The sequence below is a fragment of the Balaenoptera borealis genome, assembly GCF_965194805.1.
Source record: "Balaenoptera borealis genome assembly, chromosome: 4".
NCBI lineage: Eukaryota > Metazoa > Chordata > Mammalia > Artiodactyla > Balaenopteridae > Balaenoptera > Balaenoptera borealis.
The window spans coordinates 84,475,788-84,493,560 of record NC_138861.1 but is presented as its reverse complement, the minus strand read 5'-3'; the positions used below and the strand labels follow the sequence as shown (position 1 = coordinate 84,493,560).

At 38.9% G+C, this 17,773-nt stretch overlaps 1 protein-coding gene across 1 annotated transcript; it reads right to left on the bottom strand.

Annotated features, from left to right (window-relative positions):
* Nucleotides 1–11,950: 11,950 nt before the first annotated feature.
* On the bottom strand, nucleotides 11,951–16,515 carry LOC309628488 (olfactory receptor 5M5-like; the record flags this gene model as incomplete). The annotated part of the gene is made up of 2 exons (XM_082391593.1): nucleotides 12,361–16,515; nucleotides 11,951–12,184 (listed from the first exon to the last, which is right to left on the bottom strand). Exons 1-2 carry the CDS (start codon nucleotides 12,616–12,618, stop codon nucleotides 11,951–11,953), a joined length of 492 nt encoding a protein of 163 aa, XP_082247719.1. The 5' UTR covers nucleotides 12,619–16,515.
* Between the last annotated feature and the right edge of the window lie 1,258 nt (nucleotides 16,516–17,773).

Sequence of the window (17,773 nt, the reverse complement as noted above, 5' to 3'; positions counted from 1 at the left end):
GAAGGAAGACAGACTCTGGAGGTGCAATGTTCAAACCCCAGCTCCACCACTTAATACTTGTGACTTTGGGCACGTTGTTTATCCTCTCCGTGCCTTGGTTTCCTCACCTGCACAACGGGGATAATAATAGAATGTAACACATAGTGTTATCGTAAGGACTAAATAGGATACTGCATTTAAAACAGGACATATTCTAACATATAGAAAATGTTAGCAGTTTCCATTAGTACTGGGATTACCATGTGTTAGTAGGAATACAGTACAAGTTGTAGGAGTGGAATTACTCTACGGATATTCAGAACTACAGTAGGAAAAAAAAAACAACTCTTGCTGAACTTGTATCTCTATAGCTAGACAGTCTCACCAGTGCAGCTCTTCTGAGAAAAGAGAGTCTGCCCCCAAAATAAATTCCAGCATATGGCATTAGGGCCACAAAGAGTTCAGAAATAGTCTCAAAGCATCCTGCAAAGGAACTATGTAACAACTCAAAAAGAAATAAAATATTGAAATAGATAAACCAGAATATCAATGGCAGTTAGTTTTGATTTGTGGGATTATGAATGATTTTTATCCTATCTGCACACTTTTGTGTGTTTTGCCAACACTGTTCATCTATTATTGCTTTTATAATATGAAAAAATAAGAACAGTAGAAAATATAGAAAGAAAGCCATCCACACCAGATAAGAGTTTATTAGAATTTATTTGAATACCAAAATTCTACAATGAAATGTAGTCTAGGCTTGAATAAAGAGAGAATTCATCTGGATATTGAGTCTTGGCAAAGCCTGGCCACCACCGTGTGACCATATTGCTGCTCTGGGAGTGGCCTGTGAGCTTTTCAGCTGCAGCCCCTTAACTCAGATAATTAGAGTTCTGTTCCCCTGGGGCATACTCAGATCTGAACATGAACTTGTAGCTGACACCAGATCCTCATCCCCATTTGCAGTTTACATGTGGAGAATTCACCCTATCCTTAAAAGTGGGTTGCAAAAAATGTTTCCATAAAACTTACGTCAGTTGCCTAAAACCATTGCGTTGGCACTTTCCAAGTTTAGTATGACCTTGTATTTACATAGCAGAATGTACTTTGAGATAGGAAAAAGGATCCTGTTAGAAGTTAATGGCAAATGTCCTCTGCCCTCAGAAATACAACAATTAAGATGAATCAGAGGCTCCTGATTTTGAATCAGATCTGTTCTCCTTGAGAAAATAGATTTTGGGCCTTTTCCCATCCTACTTCTCCTTGAAAAATAATGGCAAAGCTTTCCTTACTGGATTTTGTCATGGAATAGAATCCTAGGAACATCTAATAACAAAAGCCAACAAAAGGTAAGCAGATAACAGACTCCCAGAAAACATGGTAACTTGACATAAATGAGCATTTTGCAAAGTGTGTTCCTCAGATGTGTTATATGAAATGTTCTTCAGGAAAAGGATTCCATGGTCAAACATGAGTAGAAAGCACCAGATATCCTTTTTCTTGGAGGTAAAGAATGCATATTAAAGGCCTGAACAATTCTGCAGTAGTCCATTTGAATTTGTTAAACCCACATTTTCCTAAATATATTTCATCAAGAAACTATTCCACACTCTTCTCAACATTCTCTGGCACTTTGGAAAGTACTGATTGAACAATTAATACATTTGGGAAATCACACAAGTATCTTGATAATATACAGACTTTTTTTTTTTAATCAGACCATTTTTTTTTTTTAATTAATTAATTTATTTATTTATGGCTGTGTTGGGTCTTCGTTTCTGTGCGAGGGCTTTCTCCAGTTGCAGCGAGCGGGGGCCACTCTTCATCGCGGTGCGCGGGCCTCTCCCGTTGCAGAGCACAGGCTCCAGACGCGCAGGCTCAGTAGTTGTGGCTCACGGGCTTAGTTGCTCCACGGCATGTGGGATCTTCCCAGACCAGGGCTCGAACCCGTGTCCCCTGCATTGGCAGGCAGATTCTCAACCGCTGCACCACCAGGGAAGCCCTAATCAGACCATTTTAAATTTTGTGATGCCCAACTACAAGAATGGCAACATTAAAACCAAATGGGAAACATCTGGAACTATGAAAGTAGGAAGTGGAGGCTCGTGAGAGGTAAGGACCAAGGCAGCTGTGGGAATGGCTGGAATTCATTAGCACTCTTTATTCAAGGTTTTCTCCTAAGAAATTTCTAATGGAAAGTAATGCTGTCATTAGGAACCCTGTCAAGAATATGGTTGAGGTACTCATTTCTCAGGGCAGGACCAATAAAACTTTTGTAGGGTGTCAAGAGACTGAATATTAAAGGAAAGTATAATGTCCATATCTAACATGTCTTTCTCTCTCCTACCTTCTCCCAGCACTCAGGAGGGAAAGCTCTAAAACTAGTATCCAAAGATCTCAAACATTGCACCACGAGCAAAGATTCCAGAGGGCTGCTGAAATCTTAGAAAGTGTATAAACACCTTAAGCTGAATTCAGGAGACTAGGCAACTAACATGAGTTAGCATTGACCTTTTGTGGTTTTCTGTTTTGTTTTGTTTTGTTTTTTTCACCATGCCACACAACATGTGGGATCCTAGGTCCCTGACCAGGGATCGAACCTGTGCCCCCTGCAGTGGAGATGTGGAATCCCAACCACTGGACTGCCGGGGAAGTCCCAGTATTGAAAAAGCATATCACTGCTGTATAGCACAAGGAACTCTACTTCACTTCTCTGTACCGTAGAAACTAACACAACATTGTAAAAAACTATACCCTAATTAAAAAAAAAAGAAAAAGAAAAAGCATATCAGACAATCTATTCTGATAGACTAAGAATGTACTGCCTTTCAGAAAGCTGGTAAAAGGACGCTTGTAAATTCTGATATTGGTTGTCCATTTGACCAGCTAAACCAGATTCCCTTCTGGACCCAAAGATGATATTGTTTGGTGATTCAAGAGAATGCAACATATACCATCGTTTCTTCTGTTTGGGTAATCTTTTGAATGGGATAAACATGCCCTTGTCTAACTTCTTAGTTTATCTTTGTAAAAAAGGAAAAAAAAAATAAGGTAAGGAAATATCTTTTGCTTTAATGAATCATTTAATACAATATTTTTGTAGTTTGGGTAAAACATTTGTGGTAGTTCCCAGCTTCAGTGTCATTGATCTTCATCCTTTGGTGTAGAACTGAAGAATTCTCTGACTCTTTGACTTGAACCAGTATGTGATGAGTATATTTCTATGTGATTCATAGAAGGAAAGCATGAGTAACATAAGTGAGAAGACTCTTAGGAGCAACCTCACAATCTTACTTTCTCTAATAGCTCTCAGAAATGGGACTCAGTAAAAACACCAAGATTTCTGATAGCTTTAAATTTACTATTGTATCCTTTACTGCCTATCATAAAACAATTCAAGGATGGGGAACCTTGAATTCACTGTTCCCCAGAGTATATATAATAGAAAATCTGTCACCTTCCCAACATCAGTTCTACAGCAGTCATGTTTTTAGGTGGGATGAACCCCTCCATCAGCTTCAGGGGTAAAGTCTTACTGTTATAATCCATCAGGATAATCCCACCCCTTCACCATAGATATTGGTTAAAGTGACCTAGGTTTAAACCAATTAAAGGTCCAATCAACAGGAATCTCAGAATTTTTGTTAGATAGCTAAGGAAAGACTCTATCTTTCTCTGGATAAAAAAGAGGAAGCATGTGGACCTAATTATACTGACAGCTCTCTTCTAACATCAAAGGGCCCAGCCTCCGGGTGCAGCCCACACTGTAGACGGCAGATGTAGAGAAAAAATAAAAACAGAAGAAACAGAGTCCACAGTGACATTACTGAGCTCTAGACTAACCAGTTCTGGAACTCACACCACTGCATTTTCATAATACCTGTAAATTCCTTTATTTATTTTTTAAAATTTATTTATTTATTTGGCTGCGTAGGGTCTCAGTTGCCGCAAGCGGGATCTTCTTTGTGGTGCGCAGGCTTCTCTCTAGTTGTGGTGCGGGGGTCCAGATCGTGTGGGCTCTGTAGTTTGTGGCACGCAGGCTCTCTAGTTGAGGAGCGCAGGCTCAGTAGTTGTGGCGTGTGGGCTTAGTTGCCCCGCGGCATGTGGTTAGTTCTCCAATCAGGGCTCGAACCCACGTACTCTGCATTGGAAGGCAGATTCTTAACCACTAGACCACTAGGGAAGTTCCTCCTTTATTATTTAATCCAGTGTGAGTTGATTTTTCTGTCCCTTGGAATGGAAAGCTTCCTAACACAGGCAGACATATTAGGCCGTGACATAGCAATAAAATCACATTGAAATGAGCATAGGTGCCTATAGTTCTATCCCTGGTAGTACTTGGGGTTTAAAAAATTATTATGATGCTTATTTTAAGGTCAAAATTTAATAGGTTCCATAGTTTTTCCTAGTAACAACTTCCCTGATTTTAATATCATTGATTTGCCTTTCTTCTTATTTACTCTTCTTCAACACCAATCTCCTGACTTTCCCATTTGGGGGAAAAAAAACAGGTAGAAGAAGTTTTATATCTCTTTTTTAAGTAAATGCAGTTACTATCATCTCATAAAAATTCTAGAAAGTTGGCTTAATTCACAGGGTTCAGCAGCTCTCCTGTTTATAAGGGGCCTACATACACGATGAAGTCCAGTTACTGCTCAGGTTAACCAAGTAAAAGGAAACATACGTGTCCCAGCACAGTTCTGTTAAAAAGCAAACAAATAAACAAACAAGAAGTGTCCAGGTACAGTCAAATCCAAATCCATGCTTTTCCCCCACAAATTTAACACTGTATTTCTTTGATTTTCTAAAAGCCATATCACCTCATCAGTTGGCCTTTCCTAGATGGAAGACTGATTGCTATGGAAAAAGATTACAATATTTTTCAAATCTTGAAGCCTGGGGTTGAGGGGCCTCTATAGACAGGGTCCTTTGGAAAGCACACTACAGTTTTCCTTCTTTAAGCCACAAGGCAAACTTCCAGCTGACTGTATTTGAACCAAGCACCAGAAAAATGAATTGTGTGTATAAGAGGACACATAAGTACTTAATCCAGAGGATATTCGTACTATTTATTTCAGAGCCAAGGTGATTCCCTTCAGCAACCTGGGCTGGAGTCGGTGGGTAGGCTAAAGGGCAGAGTTAGCATGAGGTTCAAAGAGTTACTTCTACTTGGTGACTAACCCCATTTGATTGTCTTAAGTGTTTCTGGCTTCTAGGGTGTGCTTTTATTTCAGATGATTATGAACGTTCCAAGAGAACTCACTGCAGCCACCTGGCTTAAAGACTGTAAGGCACTTGGGAAATCAAATTTCAGGAGAGAAGATTGGTTTGACAAACAATGAACAAGGAGAAATCTTCTCTTTGCAGAGCTGCTGTGTGTCAGAGTTTATCCTCATTATATTATGGTAGGAAGAAAAGGACAAATTAAGACATTTAACTGCTTAAAATTTGAGACCCAATTGCATTTAACACAGCAAATCTTGTTACTGGACCTGTGCGTTTACCTTTTGCCTGTGTGAAGTCTGGTATGTGTTAGCAAATAACATTTTTTTTAAACCATAGAATGGATCTGGGCTAAGTGGATAATCACAGCTACACATTCTCTGCTATATAAGAGAAAATCCTGTAAGACCCAAAAAGTTTTAAAATTAGATCGGAAGTGCTTAAAAAGAAGAAAACCTCAAAATAACCTTACCTGCCCACCGTTGCTAGCACCAGCATGCTTTAAATTAATAGCAATTATGTAACTCAAAAGTTTTAATTTTTAATATAGGGAGTCATTCAAACACTTTTATTCAAATGCTCCAATAGAACCATGAATACTCCAAGTTCAAATACTGATGCCAGACATGTTTATCTTTAGTGATGAGCCAATTTGTCATGTTTGGGGTGGAGGAAAAAGATAAAACAGTATGTCCAGAAAGCCAAAGTTCTCCTCTATTCTTGCGGATAGAGCTATCATTGACATTTAATTGAAAATACTGAACAAAATCTCACTAGTGGCTAATGTTTGCATATCTCATCAGGAATCAAGTAAATCACGTCTTCTGTGAGTGGCATCTTCCTCAGGTGTATAATGACAGGCTTAGACAAAATAATTATTAAGTTCTCTTCTACCTCTGTGGCCTATTAATTATTATACTGTCACTTCTTATTGCAAAATAATATTCTCAATGCAAAAAAATATCAGAAACCTTAAAAAAATAAAGCTCAAACATATTTCCAGCACCCAGAGAAACCACTCTTTGGAATATAGCCTGCATCTTAATTCAATAAACAACTGATACATGAAATGTTTATTTGCATTCAACATACTTTCAGAAAGGACTTGAGGTGGCTTCGCATAAATGCCTAATATTCAAAAGGACTACTGAAATTAGGCTAAAAGTAGAAGGGCTTTGTAATGAACGCAAGGACCTCTTTGACCAGAGACAGTGATACTAACAAGAATGACTGAGGGTGATCACCAATAAGTATTCCAAGATAGCGGGACTTTGCCTGTTTGTGTGCCTCTATATCCTTTGGTGGCTACTCCAAGTTTCTTGCAGAAATTTCCCTAAAATGGGACCAAGAGCCAGAGGCAGTTATTTGAAGACCTTTGAAGATGATAAGCTATTTAAGGAAACTGATCTACCTAGCATTTTCCAGGCTTCCTATGGCAGTCAACCAGGGACAGTCATTGCTGGGGGTGACCACAATTATAAGGTCTGAGCACCCTGGAAACCACTCATCTTTGAGGCATAATAGGCCTTCCAGAATAGATGAGGATATTCCTAGCACCATGTCTCTTTGAAGCAAATATATTCAAGCTGTTTTCAGAGTACTCAGACACTACTAGCAACTCTCTGTGAAATAAATGATGTAGTGACTTCTGGGGGTTAGCTTTCCTATTCAGCCTGATGTTTGCAACTGTTCAGAATCAAAGCTGCTGGCTTAATGCTAAATGATTTCTACTATGGCCCTCCAATTTGTGGATAACTATGATTTCAGAAAATCAAACTGGACTTGAATTTTGATCATAATTTGTCATCGAAAATTGTGCTTTGTCTCCAATAAACCATGAACTTTTTTCTCTTGCCAAATATTTACTAAAATGCTAAGTTGTATGTTAATCAGAACTGAGTATCTAGTGAATAATGATTTCCTTCCATTGGTTATACCACCTATAAAGACTAAGTTTAGTTTCATCCATTCATTACATATGTATTGAGTATTATGTGCTAAACACTGGAGATACAAAGTGAAATGACATAAACATGGTCCTTTTCCTTGAAGAGCCTACAGGCTAGGGACAAAGCTAGGCAAACAAATAATTACAGAGGGGTATGATGAGGTTATTATAGGGGAAGGGTGACAGTGTCTGACTCATAATATAAGCTCACTAAAAATTTGATGAATGAAAGAATTAATGAATTGCACAGTAACACTTGGCAAGGATAACTAATCCAGGATTGGAGGATCAGAGAAGTTTTCCAGGAGGAAATTATATTTAAACTGAGACCCGAAGGATGAGTAGAAATTTGAAAAAGGAGAAAGAGAAGGGATGACCACAGGAGAAAGAATTTTAGGTAGAAAGAAGAACAAATAAAAAAGCAGGGAGTCAAGAGACAACAGTGGCACCCTGGAGAAATTGAAACAAATCTAGGATGATTGAAATGTAGAGTTGCATAAGTCTATAAAATAGGCAAGGACCAGAGCCTGCACAGATTTGGAAGCAATGTCAAGAAGATTGAATTTTATCCTAAAAACAGCAGGGATCCATGGAGGGGTTTAGGTGGCTGGCCAAGATCATAACCAAATTTGCATTTAAATGATCCCTCTTGCTACAGGAGGAATCTAATAGTAAAAGGATGATAGTAATCTGGACTGGAAAATGGCATATGGAAAAAAGAGTACTACTCAAAAAATATTTAGGAGGTATAAGCAAAGAGGCTGGGAACTAGATGTGGAGGATGAGGGAGAGAAATGCAAGATCATCTCCAGGTTTCTGGGGATCCAGTGTTTCAGTTATCTACACTGCTGTATTCCAAACCACTTAACATTTTTTTAAACATCTTTATTGGAGCATAATTGCTTTACAATGGTGTGTTAGTTTCTGCTTTATAGCAAAGTGAATCAGCTATACATATACATATATCCCCATATCTCCTCCCTCTTGCGTCTCCCCCCCACCCTCCCTATCCCACCCCTCTAGGTGGACACAAAGCACCAAGCTGATCTCTCTGTGCTATGCGGCTGCTTCTCACTAGCTATCCATTTTACATTTGGTGGTGTATATGTGTCCATGCCACTCTCTCACTTCATCCCAGCTTACCCTTCCCCCTCCCCCTGTCCTCAAGTCCATTCTCTATGTCTGCATCTTTATTCCTGTCCTGCCCCGAGGTTCTTCAGAACCTTTTTTTTTTTTAGATTGCATATATATGTGTTAGTATATGGTATTTGTTTTTTTCTTTCTTACTTCACTCTGTATGACAGTCTCTAGGGCCATCCACCTCACTACAAATAACTCAATTTCATTTCTTTTTATGGCTGAGTAATATTCCATTGTATATATGTGCCACATCTTCTTTATCCATTCATCTGTCAATGGACACTTAGGTTGCTTCCATGTCCTGGCTATTGTAAATAGAGCTGCAAAAGAACAAAAAATTTCACAATTTGTATGGAAACACAAAAGACCCCGAATAACCAAAGCAATCTTGAGAAAGAAAAATGGAGCTGGAGGAATCAGGCTCCCAGACTTCAGACTATACTACAAAGCTACTGTAATCAAGACAGTATGGTACTGGCACAAAAACAGAAATATAGATCAATGGAACAGGGTAGAAATCCCAGAGATAAATCCACGCACATATGATCACCTTATTTTTGATAAAGGAGGCAAGAATATACCATGCAGAAATGACAGCCTCTTCAATAAGTGGTGCTGGGAAAACTGGACAGGTACATGTAAAAGAATCAAATTAGAACACTCTATAACACCATACACAAAAATAAACTCAAAATGGATTAAAGACCTAAATGTTAGGCCAGACACTATAAAACTCTTAGAAGAAAACATGGGCAGAACACTCTATGACATAAATCACAGCAAGATCCTTTTCGACCCACCTCCTAGAGAAATGGAAATAAAAACAAAAATAAACAAATGGGACCTAATGAAACTTAAAAGCTTTTGCACAGCAAAGGAAACCATAAACAAGATGAAAAGACAACCCTCAGAATGGTAGAAAATATTTGCAAATGAAGCAACTGACAAAGGATTAATCTCCAAAGTTTACCAGCAGCTCATGCAGCTCAATATCAAAAAAACAAACAACCCAATCCAAAAATGGGCAGAAGACCTAAATGGACATTTCTCCAAAGAAGATATACAGATTGCTAACAAACACATGAAAGGATGCTCAACGTCACTAATCATTAGAGAAATGCAAATCAAAACCAGAATGAGGTATCACCTCACACCGGTCGGAATGGCCATCATCAAACCACTTAACATTTAATGGCTAAACAAACGACTGCTTTCTTATTTCTCATAATTCTGTCAGTTGACGGTGCTCAGCTGGGCAGTCCTTCTACTGCTGTTGCTTGTGCTCTCTCACGTGTTCTCAGTCAGAGGGCAGCTGGGGCTAGAACATCCAAGGTGGCTTTAATCACATGTCTGGGGCCTTGGTGCAGGTGGCTGGGAAACTGGCTCATCTGGAATGTTAGGAGAGTTGGGCCTCTCCCTTCTTTCCATGTAGACTCAGGGCCTCTCTGTCTTCATAGGGACCCTCCAGAAGAGTAGCTGGACATCTTAGGTGGTAGCTCAAGGCTCCCAAAAATGCAAAGGTGGAAGCTGCCATTGCCATGTCTCACTTCTGCCACATTCTACTGGTTAAAATGGGTCACAGAGCCACGCAGATTCAATGTGGGAGAGTCTAAATACAAGTATGAATATGGGAAGGTATGGTTCATCAGGGCCGTCTTTGGTAAACAGCTACAACATATGGTGATACCATTCACTGAGGATAGAAAAACTGGAGGAGGAACAGCTTTGAGGGAAGGAGAACTTTTAAGTTAAATTTTGGGTAGATTGAGCTTGAGATGCATATAAGACACCCAGTAGGTTGGTAGATATGTATAGGGATCTATAACTTAGGAGGGAAGACTGGGCTAGAGATATAACTTTGAGAGTCCTCATCGTATGGTAATTGAGACAGGAAGACTGCATACATTGAGAGGAGGAGAGCCCAGGTTAGAAAACCAAGAAACGCCAACATTTAAAGACTGAGACTGGGAAGAAGAACCTTAAAGGCAGTCTGAGATGGTGAAGTCAAAGGAGTAGCAGGAAAATCAGGAGAGCTTTGAGTGGCATAATCCAAGTAAGGTTGGGGGCATCAAATGCCTCCAAAGAGTGTGTCAGTCAGAATAAGCTAGGTGATGTTTCAATAACAAACTAACCCTCCAAACCACAGTGGCTTTACACTACACATTTATTTCCTTCTCACACTCAATCTGCTGCAGGACTCGGAGGAAGCCCACCCCGAAGAGTGACCCAAGGGTCCAGGCTGGTTCCATCCCGAGTCTCTGTCACCTGAAGATAAGTCCTCAAAATAGAGTAAGAGAGAACATGGAGGGCTCACACACGCTCTTCTGTGTCTTGGCACAGAAATGACACACATCACTTTCCTGCAGAGGTTTTGGCCAAAAGTAGGTTTCAAACTACAGGGGAGACTAGAAAAAGCAGGCCTCCTGTGCATCCAAGAAGAAGAAAATAAAATAGAACCCAGTGAATACGTAATACTGTCTTTGCCACAAAGATCAAGTAGGGTGAGGACTGAAAAGTGTCTTGGATATAGTAACAAAATTATCTTTGTATCCTAAGGAGCTCACCATAATGAGTCCTCCAAAAAGATGTTTATTGACAGGCTTAAGCACCTACTGCCTGTTTAAATGTGCCTAAACCCATTCTGAAATAATCCCTAATAACTCTTCTAGACCTAAGGACCTTGGCTTTCAATAATTACTTCTCTCAGTCTATATAATAACACCCATCAAAAATATAAAACATCTGTAAGATGTCGTCCATCATGGTAAAAGTCAATTTGGATGAGTGTATGGTCCATCTCTCTGACTTTGCCTTTTCAGACAGTCAAAAACATGAATCAGTGGAGACAGTGGCTGTGTGGAGGCTCTAGTCTAAGCCAGAACCTTTAATTGCATTGTATTCTCTTATGACAAGTATATAGAAATGACTGTTTCCTACCAGTCTGAATTACAAGATGATTATTTCCCTTTAACATTCATTGGTTGCTTGGCATTGCAAGATGGTGGTATTATTAAAAATACACTAATTATTGGAGAAAGTAGCCAAAAAGGAGCAATTTTCCAGATTTCAGGGTAACTTTTTGTCAAAAGGAAGAGGCTAAGTGGGAGGGACTAAAGGTTCCATGAAAACCCCTCTTCTCGGTTTTTCAGAGGGTAGTCCTGGGAATGTTGGATTGCCACTGACCAAAAAGCTCCTTTTTAAACCAGCTCTCCTCCTTATGACTTAACTAACCAAGAATATAAAACTAATACAAGGTGAGGTAGTGATGAACAAGAAAGAATATTCTGCTTCCAACAAGAAGAAATGATCACTTAGTACCAACTGAGGGTGGAACCACCCCCTTCACCAGGGAGGAAGAATTTCGATATTCAGTAAATGAAAAGGAAAGAGGCCTGGAGAAAATCAGTCCAAGGAAGTATTTTAGGGTGGTGGATAAATATCACATTGTCCTGTAGGCACCATTTCAAAACCCTAATGACGGGAAAGAATCAATTATTTTAAAAAACATTAATGTAGAGAGTAAAAGATGCCTTCAAATTATAGTTTTGCTCTCCCTCTGGCGAAAATCAATCTAAGTTAGAGAAACAGTAATGTCCAAGTCATAGGAGCACACAATGCAGAGAAACTTTTCACAGGACAAATTCTTCATCGTTGCAGCTAGGAATTATTGCCAATGACAATATAATCCCTTCTGCTGCCTTTGTTACACATCTTCAAAGAAGAAACTTGAGTTAAAAGCTTAAAATTCCAACGTTTTTGTTTAATGCCCTGTAAAATATATTCAAGTTTCAAAAGACAGTGCGGTTCCACAAACATGGCAATTTCTTTGATATAAGTATCTGAACAGGAGAAGACTAAGAAAGGTGGGTCCGCACAGTAAAAGTGGTTGATCTCACTGGGTCACAGAAAGACAGATGAAGCATCAGGATGCTCTGTGCAGACTATTTGCAAAGCTGGCTCTCTCTCTCTCTATATATATATATAGATAGATAGATGATAGATAGATAGATAGATAGATAGATAGATAGATAGATAGATAGATAGATAGATAGATATGGAAGACCAACCAGGGAGAGGCAGGCACATCTGGACCCTTTGTTACCATATAACAAGGGCTTGCAGATGGCCATGCAGTGGTAATAAATCATCACTGTAAGCATATAATAATTTGTGATTACCAGGACAATGAAAAAGTGGAATTGTAAAAAGCAGCCAATGACGGAAATGGTTTTTCTCTTGGGTAAGAAATGAGCCAGCATCTTAGGAGTGACCTCGGTGGTATAACAGAGATCTACAAAGGCGGGGTGACTGAGGAAGAAGAACATTGGTGTTATGAGTCACTTCTGATTAACAAAATCATGCTCACATTGTCGGTTTCTGTAATAAGGTACATGACTAAGAATACAACAAAGATGTCAGGTCACAACTCAGCTCCCTCCGTCAGTCCCAGGAAAATAAACTCAGTCACAGCTGTGCAGTTTTTCTTTAACGTTGTATTTTCTTGGCTTCCAACGAGGTCTAAAAAAAAGAAAAGAAAAATGCATTTGTCTTTGTCATTTATGCATAAAAAAGACTGTATAGCTAACTTTAGTTATCTATAGTCTCAATTGTTTCTAGACCCCATGAATGAGATAACATTTAATATAAAGAGGTGTCAAAATAAAATCTGGAGAGCTCTACTTGATATGAATATTTTACTGTGCAAGAAACAAACTATGATCAAGGAGACTTCAAAACCAAAAGTGGTAAGAAACTGGCTCTCAGCAGTGGCAGCTCAGTTTATAAAGATGAATGAGGAAGTGCATTTTTTTAAAAATTGTGATTGGTTACAAGAAACTCACCTTCCTTGTGGGGTAGTAGCACTACACGAGCTTACCTGTTTGAGCTGATTGAATAGGAATCTGCAAGATCACACTAACAGAAAGAAAGCTTAAGTATTATTTGTAGGTCAGAATCAGCATTTGAGGGAAATAAGGAGAGTTTACATTTTGGTTATGTGGCTATGGGTGTTTGGCTTAGGGACATAAACTATGACCTCTACTTTGGTCTTTCTCTAAGAGAAGTACAAGCATGTGGGCTTGCAAAGTGTGAAAATACATTCTGAGGATGCAGAAGGATAAGTCACAGTACACATGAAAATGTGCATTTATAACTTAGTTTCTAATCATGTTTGACTATGTTCATTAAAAAAAGGAAGTACTTTTTAAAATTTTATTTTATTGACATATAGTTGATCTACAATGCTGTGTTAATTTCTACCATACAGCAAAGTGATTCAGTTATACATACATATATATATATATATATATATATATACATATATATATATATATATATATATTCTTTTTCATATTCTTTTCCATTATGGTTTATCACAGGATATTGAATATAGTTCCCTGTGCTATACAGTAGAACCTTCTTTTTAACCCATTCTATATATAATAGTTCGCATCCGCTAATCCCAAACGCCCAATTCATTCCTCTCCCAGACCCCCTCCCCCTTGGCAACCACAAGTCTGTTCTCTATGTCTGTGAGTCTGTTTCTGTTAAAAGGAAGTACTTTTTAAAAGAAGACGTTACTCCTTTAAAGTTTAGTGGAAACTACCTTCCAATTTCACAGTATTCTTTGAACCATGAATGAAAATTATTTCTTCTGATTCTTCTGCTCTAGACAAGTGAATTCTTGCATGCAGAGGTAAACAAACTTTCCTTTCATCCACCCTCCCGCTTTCTGATCTCAGAGGGACTGGTAGCATATGTATCTTCTATTTTTTTTAGCAGAAATAATTGTTTAAGTAGTTAACAGGAAGGAAAGATTTCAAATTTTTTCATTGTATCTATACACCAAAAGATGGCCATAAGGAGTAGAAAAAAAAGTTACTAGATAGATAGATAGATAATTGATGGATAGATAGATAAGAGATAGATAGATTCCCTCTCTGCAAAAAAGAAAAGTATGCTTGGGCTTCCCTGGTGGCACAGTGGTTGGGAATCTGCCTGCCAATGCAGGGACACGGGTTCGAGCCCTGGTCTGGGAAGATCCCACGTGCCGTGGAGCAGCTGAGCCCGTGCGCCACAACTGCTGAGCCCGCGAGCCACAACTGCTGAGCCCGCGAGCCACAACTGCTGAACCCGCAAGCCACAACTACTGACCCCGCGCGCCTGGATCCCGTGCTCCGCAACGGGAGAGGCCACCACAGTGAGAGGCCCGTGCACCGTGACGAGGAGTAGCCCCTGCTCGCCGCAGCTGGAGAGGGCCCATGCACAGCAGCTGGGACCCAATGCAGCCAAAGATAAATAAATAATTAAAAAAAAAATAATAATAAATACATAAAAATAAAAAAAAAAGAAAAGTATGCTTGTGGCGGCATAGAAAAAAAATTTCTAAAGGGAATACTTCAAACTCTTGACTATTTCTGATGAGAGATGGAGAAGGGTACAAGGGATGGGACTTTCATTTTTTATTTTATTCGTTTTGTTTTGCCTTTTCCTTATGAATAATTACTACTTTGATAATTGCTTAAGCACAACTTAATTTTTTAAAATACAAATACTTAACCATGGTAGTTGAGGCCAGGGGAATTGTGAAGAAGTATCTCCAAAAGACAAACTAAACCTGCAACCAGTAGATTAAAAAGTCCTGGAGATCTAATGCACAGCATAGTCATTATAGTCAACAATACTGTATTATAAACTTCAAAGTTGCTAAGAGTTTAGACCTTAATTGTTCCCACCACAAAAAAGAAATGATAATTATGTGACATGATAGAGGTGTTAGCTAGAACTCTGATGGTAGTCATATTGCAATGTATAAATGTATCAAATCAACACGTTGTACACCTTAAACTTACACAATGTTATATGTCAGTTGTGTCTCAATATAAATAGATAAATAAATAAATAAGAAAAACTAATTTTTTCAATAGATGTCTTTAACTTCCAGAATGCTGTGACTAAAAAGTTAGTTCTCTGTAACCTACAGCACACATAGAAATAATGTTAACCTGTTTAATGTAGCTGAGCTACCATATATTGGGGAATAAATAGAGAAGAAATTATTCATTTTAAAATTAATGAGCCAACAGGAAGAAATACTGAACGTGAAATAAATATAACTTTAAATGGCATACTTAGAAGCAGGTAAGCCTAGGATTTATTGTAGAGATTCTGAAAGAAACTTAGTGCAAAGCGCCTGGTGACACTGATTCCTTATTGTGTTATCTACAATTCCAATGTTGGACTTTTGTTTTCCTTATTACTACCAACAATATTCTTACATATATTAGACAGGATAACGTTGTTTGGTTTTTTTGTTTTGTTTTGTTTTTTGCCACGAGGTGGAGAAAAAGAGAGAGAAGGTGGAGAAAGTTATGTGGAAGGGCAGGTGGGAATCGCTCAGGAAAGAAAAAGATTCCTGAGGTAACTGACAACAAAGAGGAATGTGTGTAAAGAACATCTGTGTATAGATCTGAGGGGGGAAATTATCTCAATAGAAATAACTGAGATATAGCTATAGAAAAACGAGCATCAGGAGGCAGTGTACACCTGTATGTTCACTCTTCAAGAAACATGGTTGGGTGAGACATGGGTTCAAACAATTCCATAGTTTTGCCAGAAGGTGGAGCAATTGTCTTAATGTGGCTTGGTTGCTGATCGTGAACCTTTGAGCGGGTGGGGAAATGTAAAAACGAAAACGAAAAACACAAAAGTGCATCCATCTGTTTGCATTATGCAATTCTGTAAGTAAGGATTTGGTACTCTGAGGAGTCCTTGTAGCTGATTCTTTAATAGTGTCAACCATTTTGGATATGACTATAGAAAATCTCTATTAATCATCTCAAATTGAAAAGATGTCAGAGAAGTTGACTTATCCTAAAATCAGAAAGAAAAGCCTCTCAACACACCCAAAAGTTGTAACAAGGAAAAATATTTCACCCAGTAATTAAAATCACTTTGGACAGTGCCTGTTGCTTCAAGAATCTTCAAATACGACCTGAGGTTGGTTATTCATCCAGTAGGTTTTAGCTTCTAATATGACTTTAAAACTTTACAGACCATAGCCTTTAAAATTCATCCTAATTGATGGATACTCAACATTGATTCTACCATATTAGACTGAGTGGCTTATTTTAAACTACAGTGCAGAGAGCAGTAGTTGGCTTGAAAACAATAAAATAATAATGATAATCATTTTTCCTCTCCCCTTCTTTTAGGCTTTGACCAAGAGAGAATAACTGCAAGAAACTACTAATTTACAAAACGTGCAGATGACCTAGTTTATTCATAACCATAGGAGTTTTAATTTATTAAGCAGCAATTTAATATAAGCAGTGCCTAGTAATTCTAGTGCGCTATGTGTTTTGTAGGAGAATAATGTATTACTTAATGGGGAAGATAAATCTATCATTGGAAAATTTTAATAATGAGCAAAATTATGTTTGGGTATTTTCCTGGGAAGTAATTAGTTGCAAACTGTCCTTCCCTGAAGGGTGGCGGTATTGGTTGCAATAGTTATTTAGTGGTGAATGACCTACTAGACAACCGACCCATGTCTTACTGCAGAGGAGTGGAGGGAGGACCAGCATGGGAGGACCAGGACCTGGAAGAGAGCTCATCAAAATAAACTCCTGACATCCATTAGCTCCAACCCCTGCGCCCAGCTACCTCAGAGGGGATCTAGAGATGGGGTAGAGGTTGCAGGTGAAGGACTCGGCTTCATGGCCTCAGATGACTTGAGAGTCTGCAGACAGCCCAGGTGCCCTCAGCAAATCTCTCTCCCTTTGGCCTGCTAAACTGCCTAAAACCTGTTCCCTCCTTGGGTGAAACATAATTGGGTGAGACATGGGTTTAAACATGCATCAAAGCATCAAAGCATTCGTTCTAAAGCAAATGTTAAACCAGATGAGGAATATAATAATTCATGTGGATCTGTGAGTGCTTGGGCATTAAGTAGTAATTTTGTTATAAATAAGCTTTGGGAACTGACCGTGTATTATTAGAACACTGCAAGTATCAAAAGCTCAATCCAAACCAGCTTAAGCAAATAAGGAACTCATTGGTTCATAGAGCTGAGAAGGAACCTGAGGTGGCTCATGCGATTAAGGGGAGAGCTTCAGGAATAAAGCCACGTGGTCTGGAACCAACAACTCAGACAGCACCAGAATTTGCTCAACTCATCTCGCAGTTCGGTTTCTCTCTGGGTGTTGATACAATATTCGATTACTGAAGATGAGCTTTCTCCATACAGCCAAGGAAGATTAATATGCACAGATCTACATTTATGTTATCCTAGCTTAGCAACACCAACAAAAGCATCCATGTATCAATCCCAGGAAAGTCCATGTGTGGCCCAAAGAGTCACATACCCACCTCTTGGACCAACCACTATTGTCGGGAGGAGGTGGCACTAGGATCGGTTCAATCTGGGACATGTGCCTGTCCCTGTGGCTAGAGAAGGACGCCATGATTAAAACCCAAGTA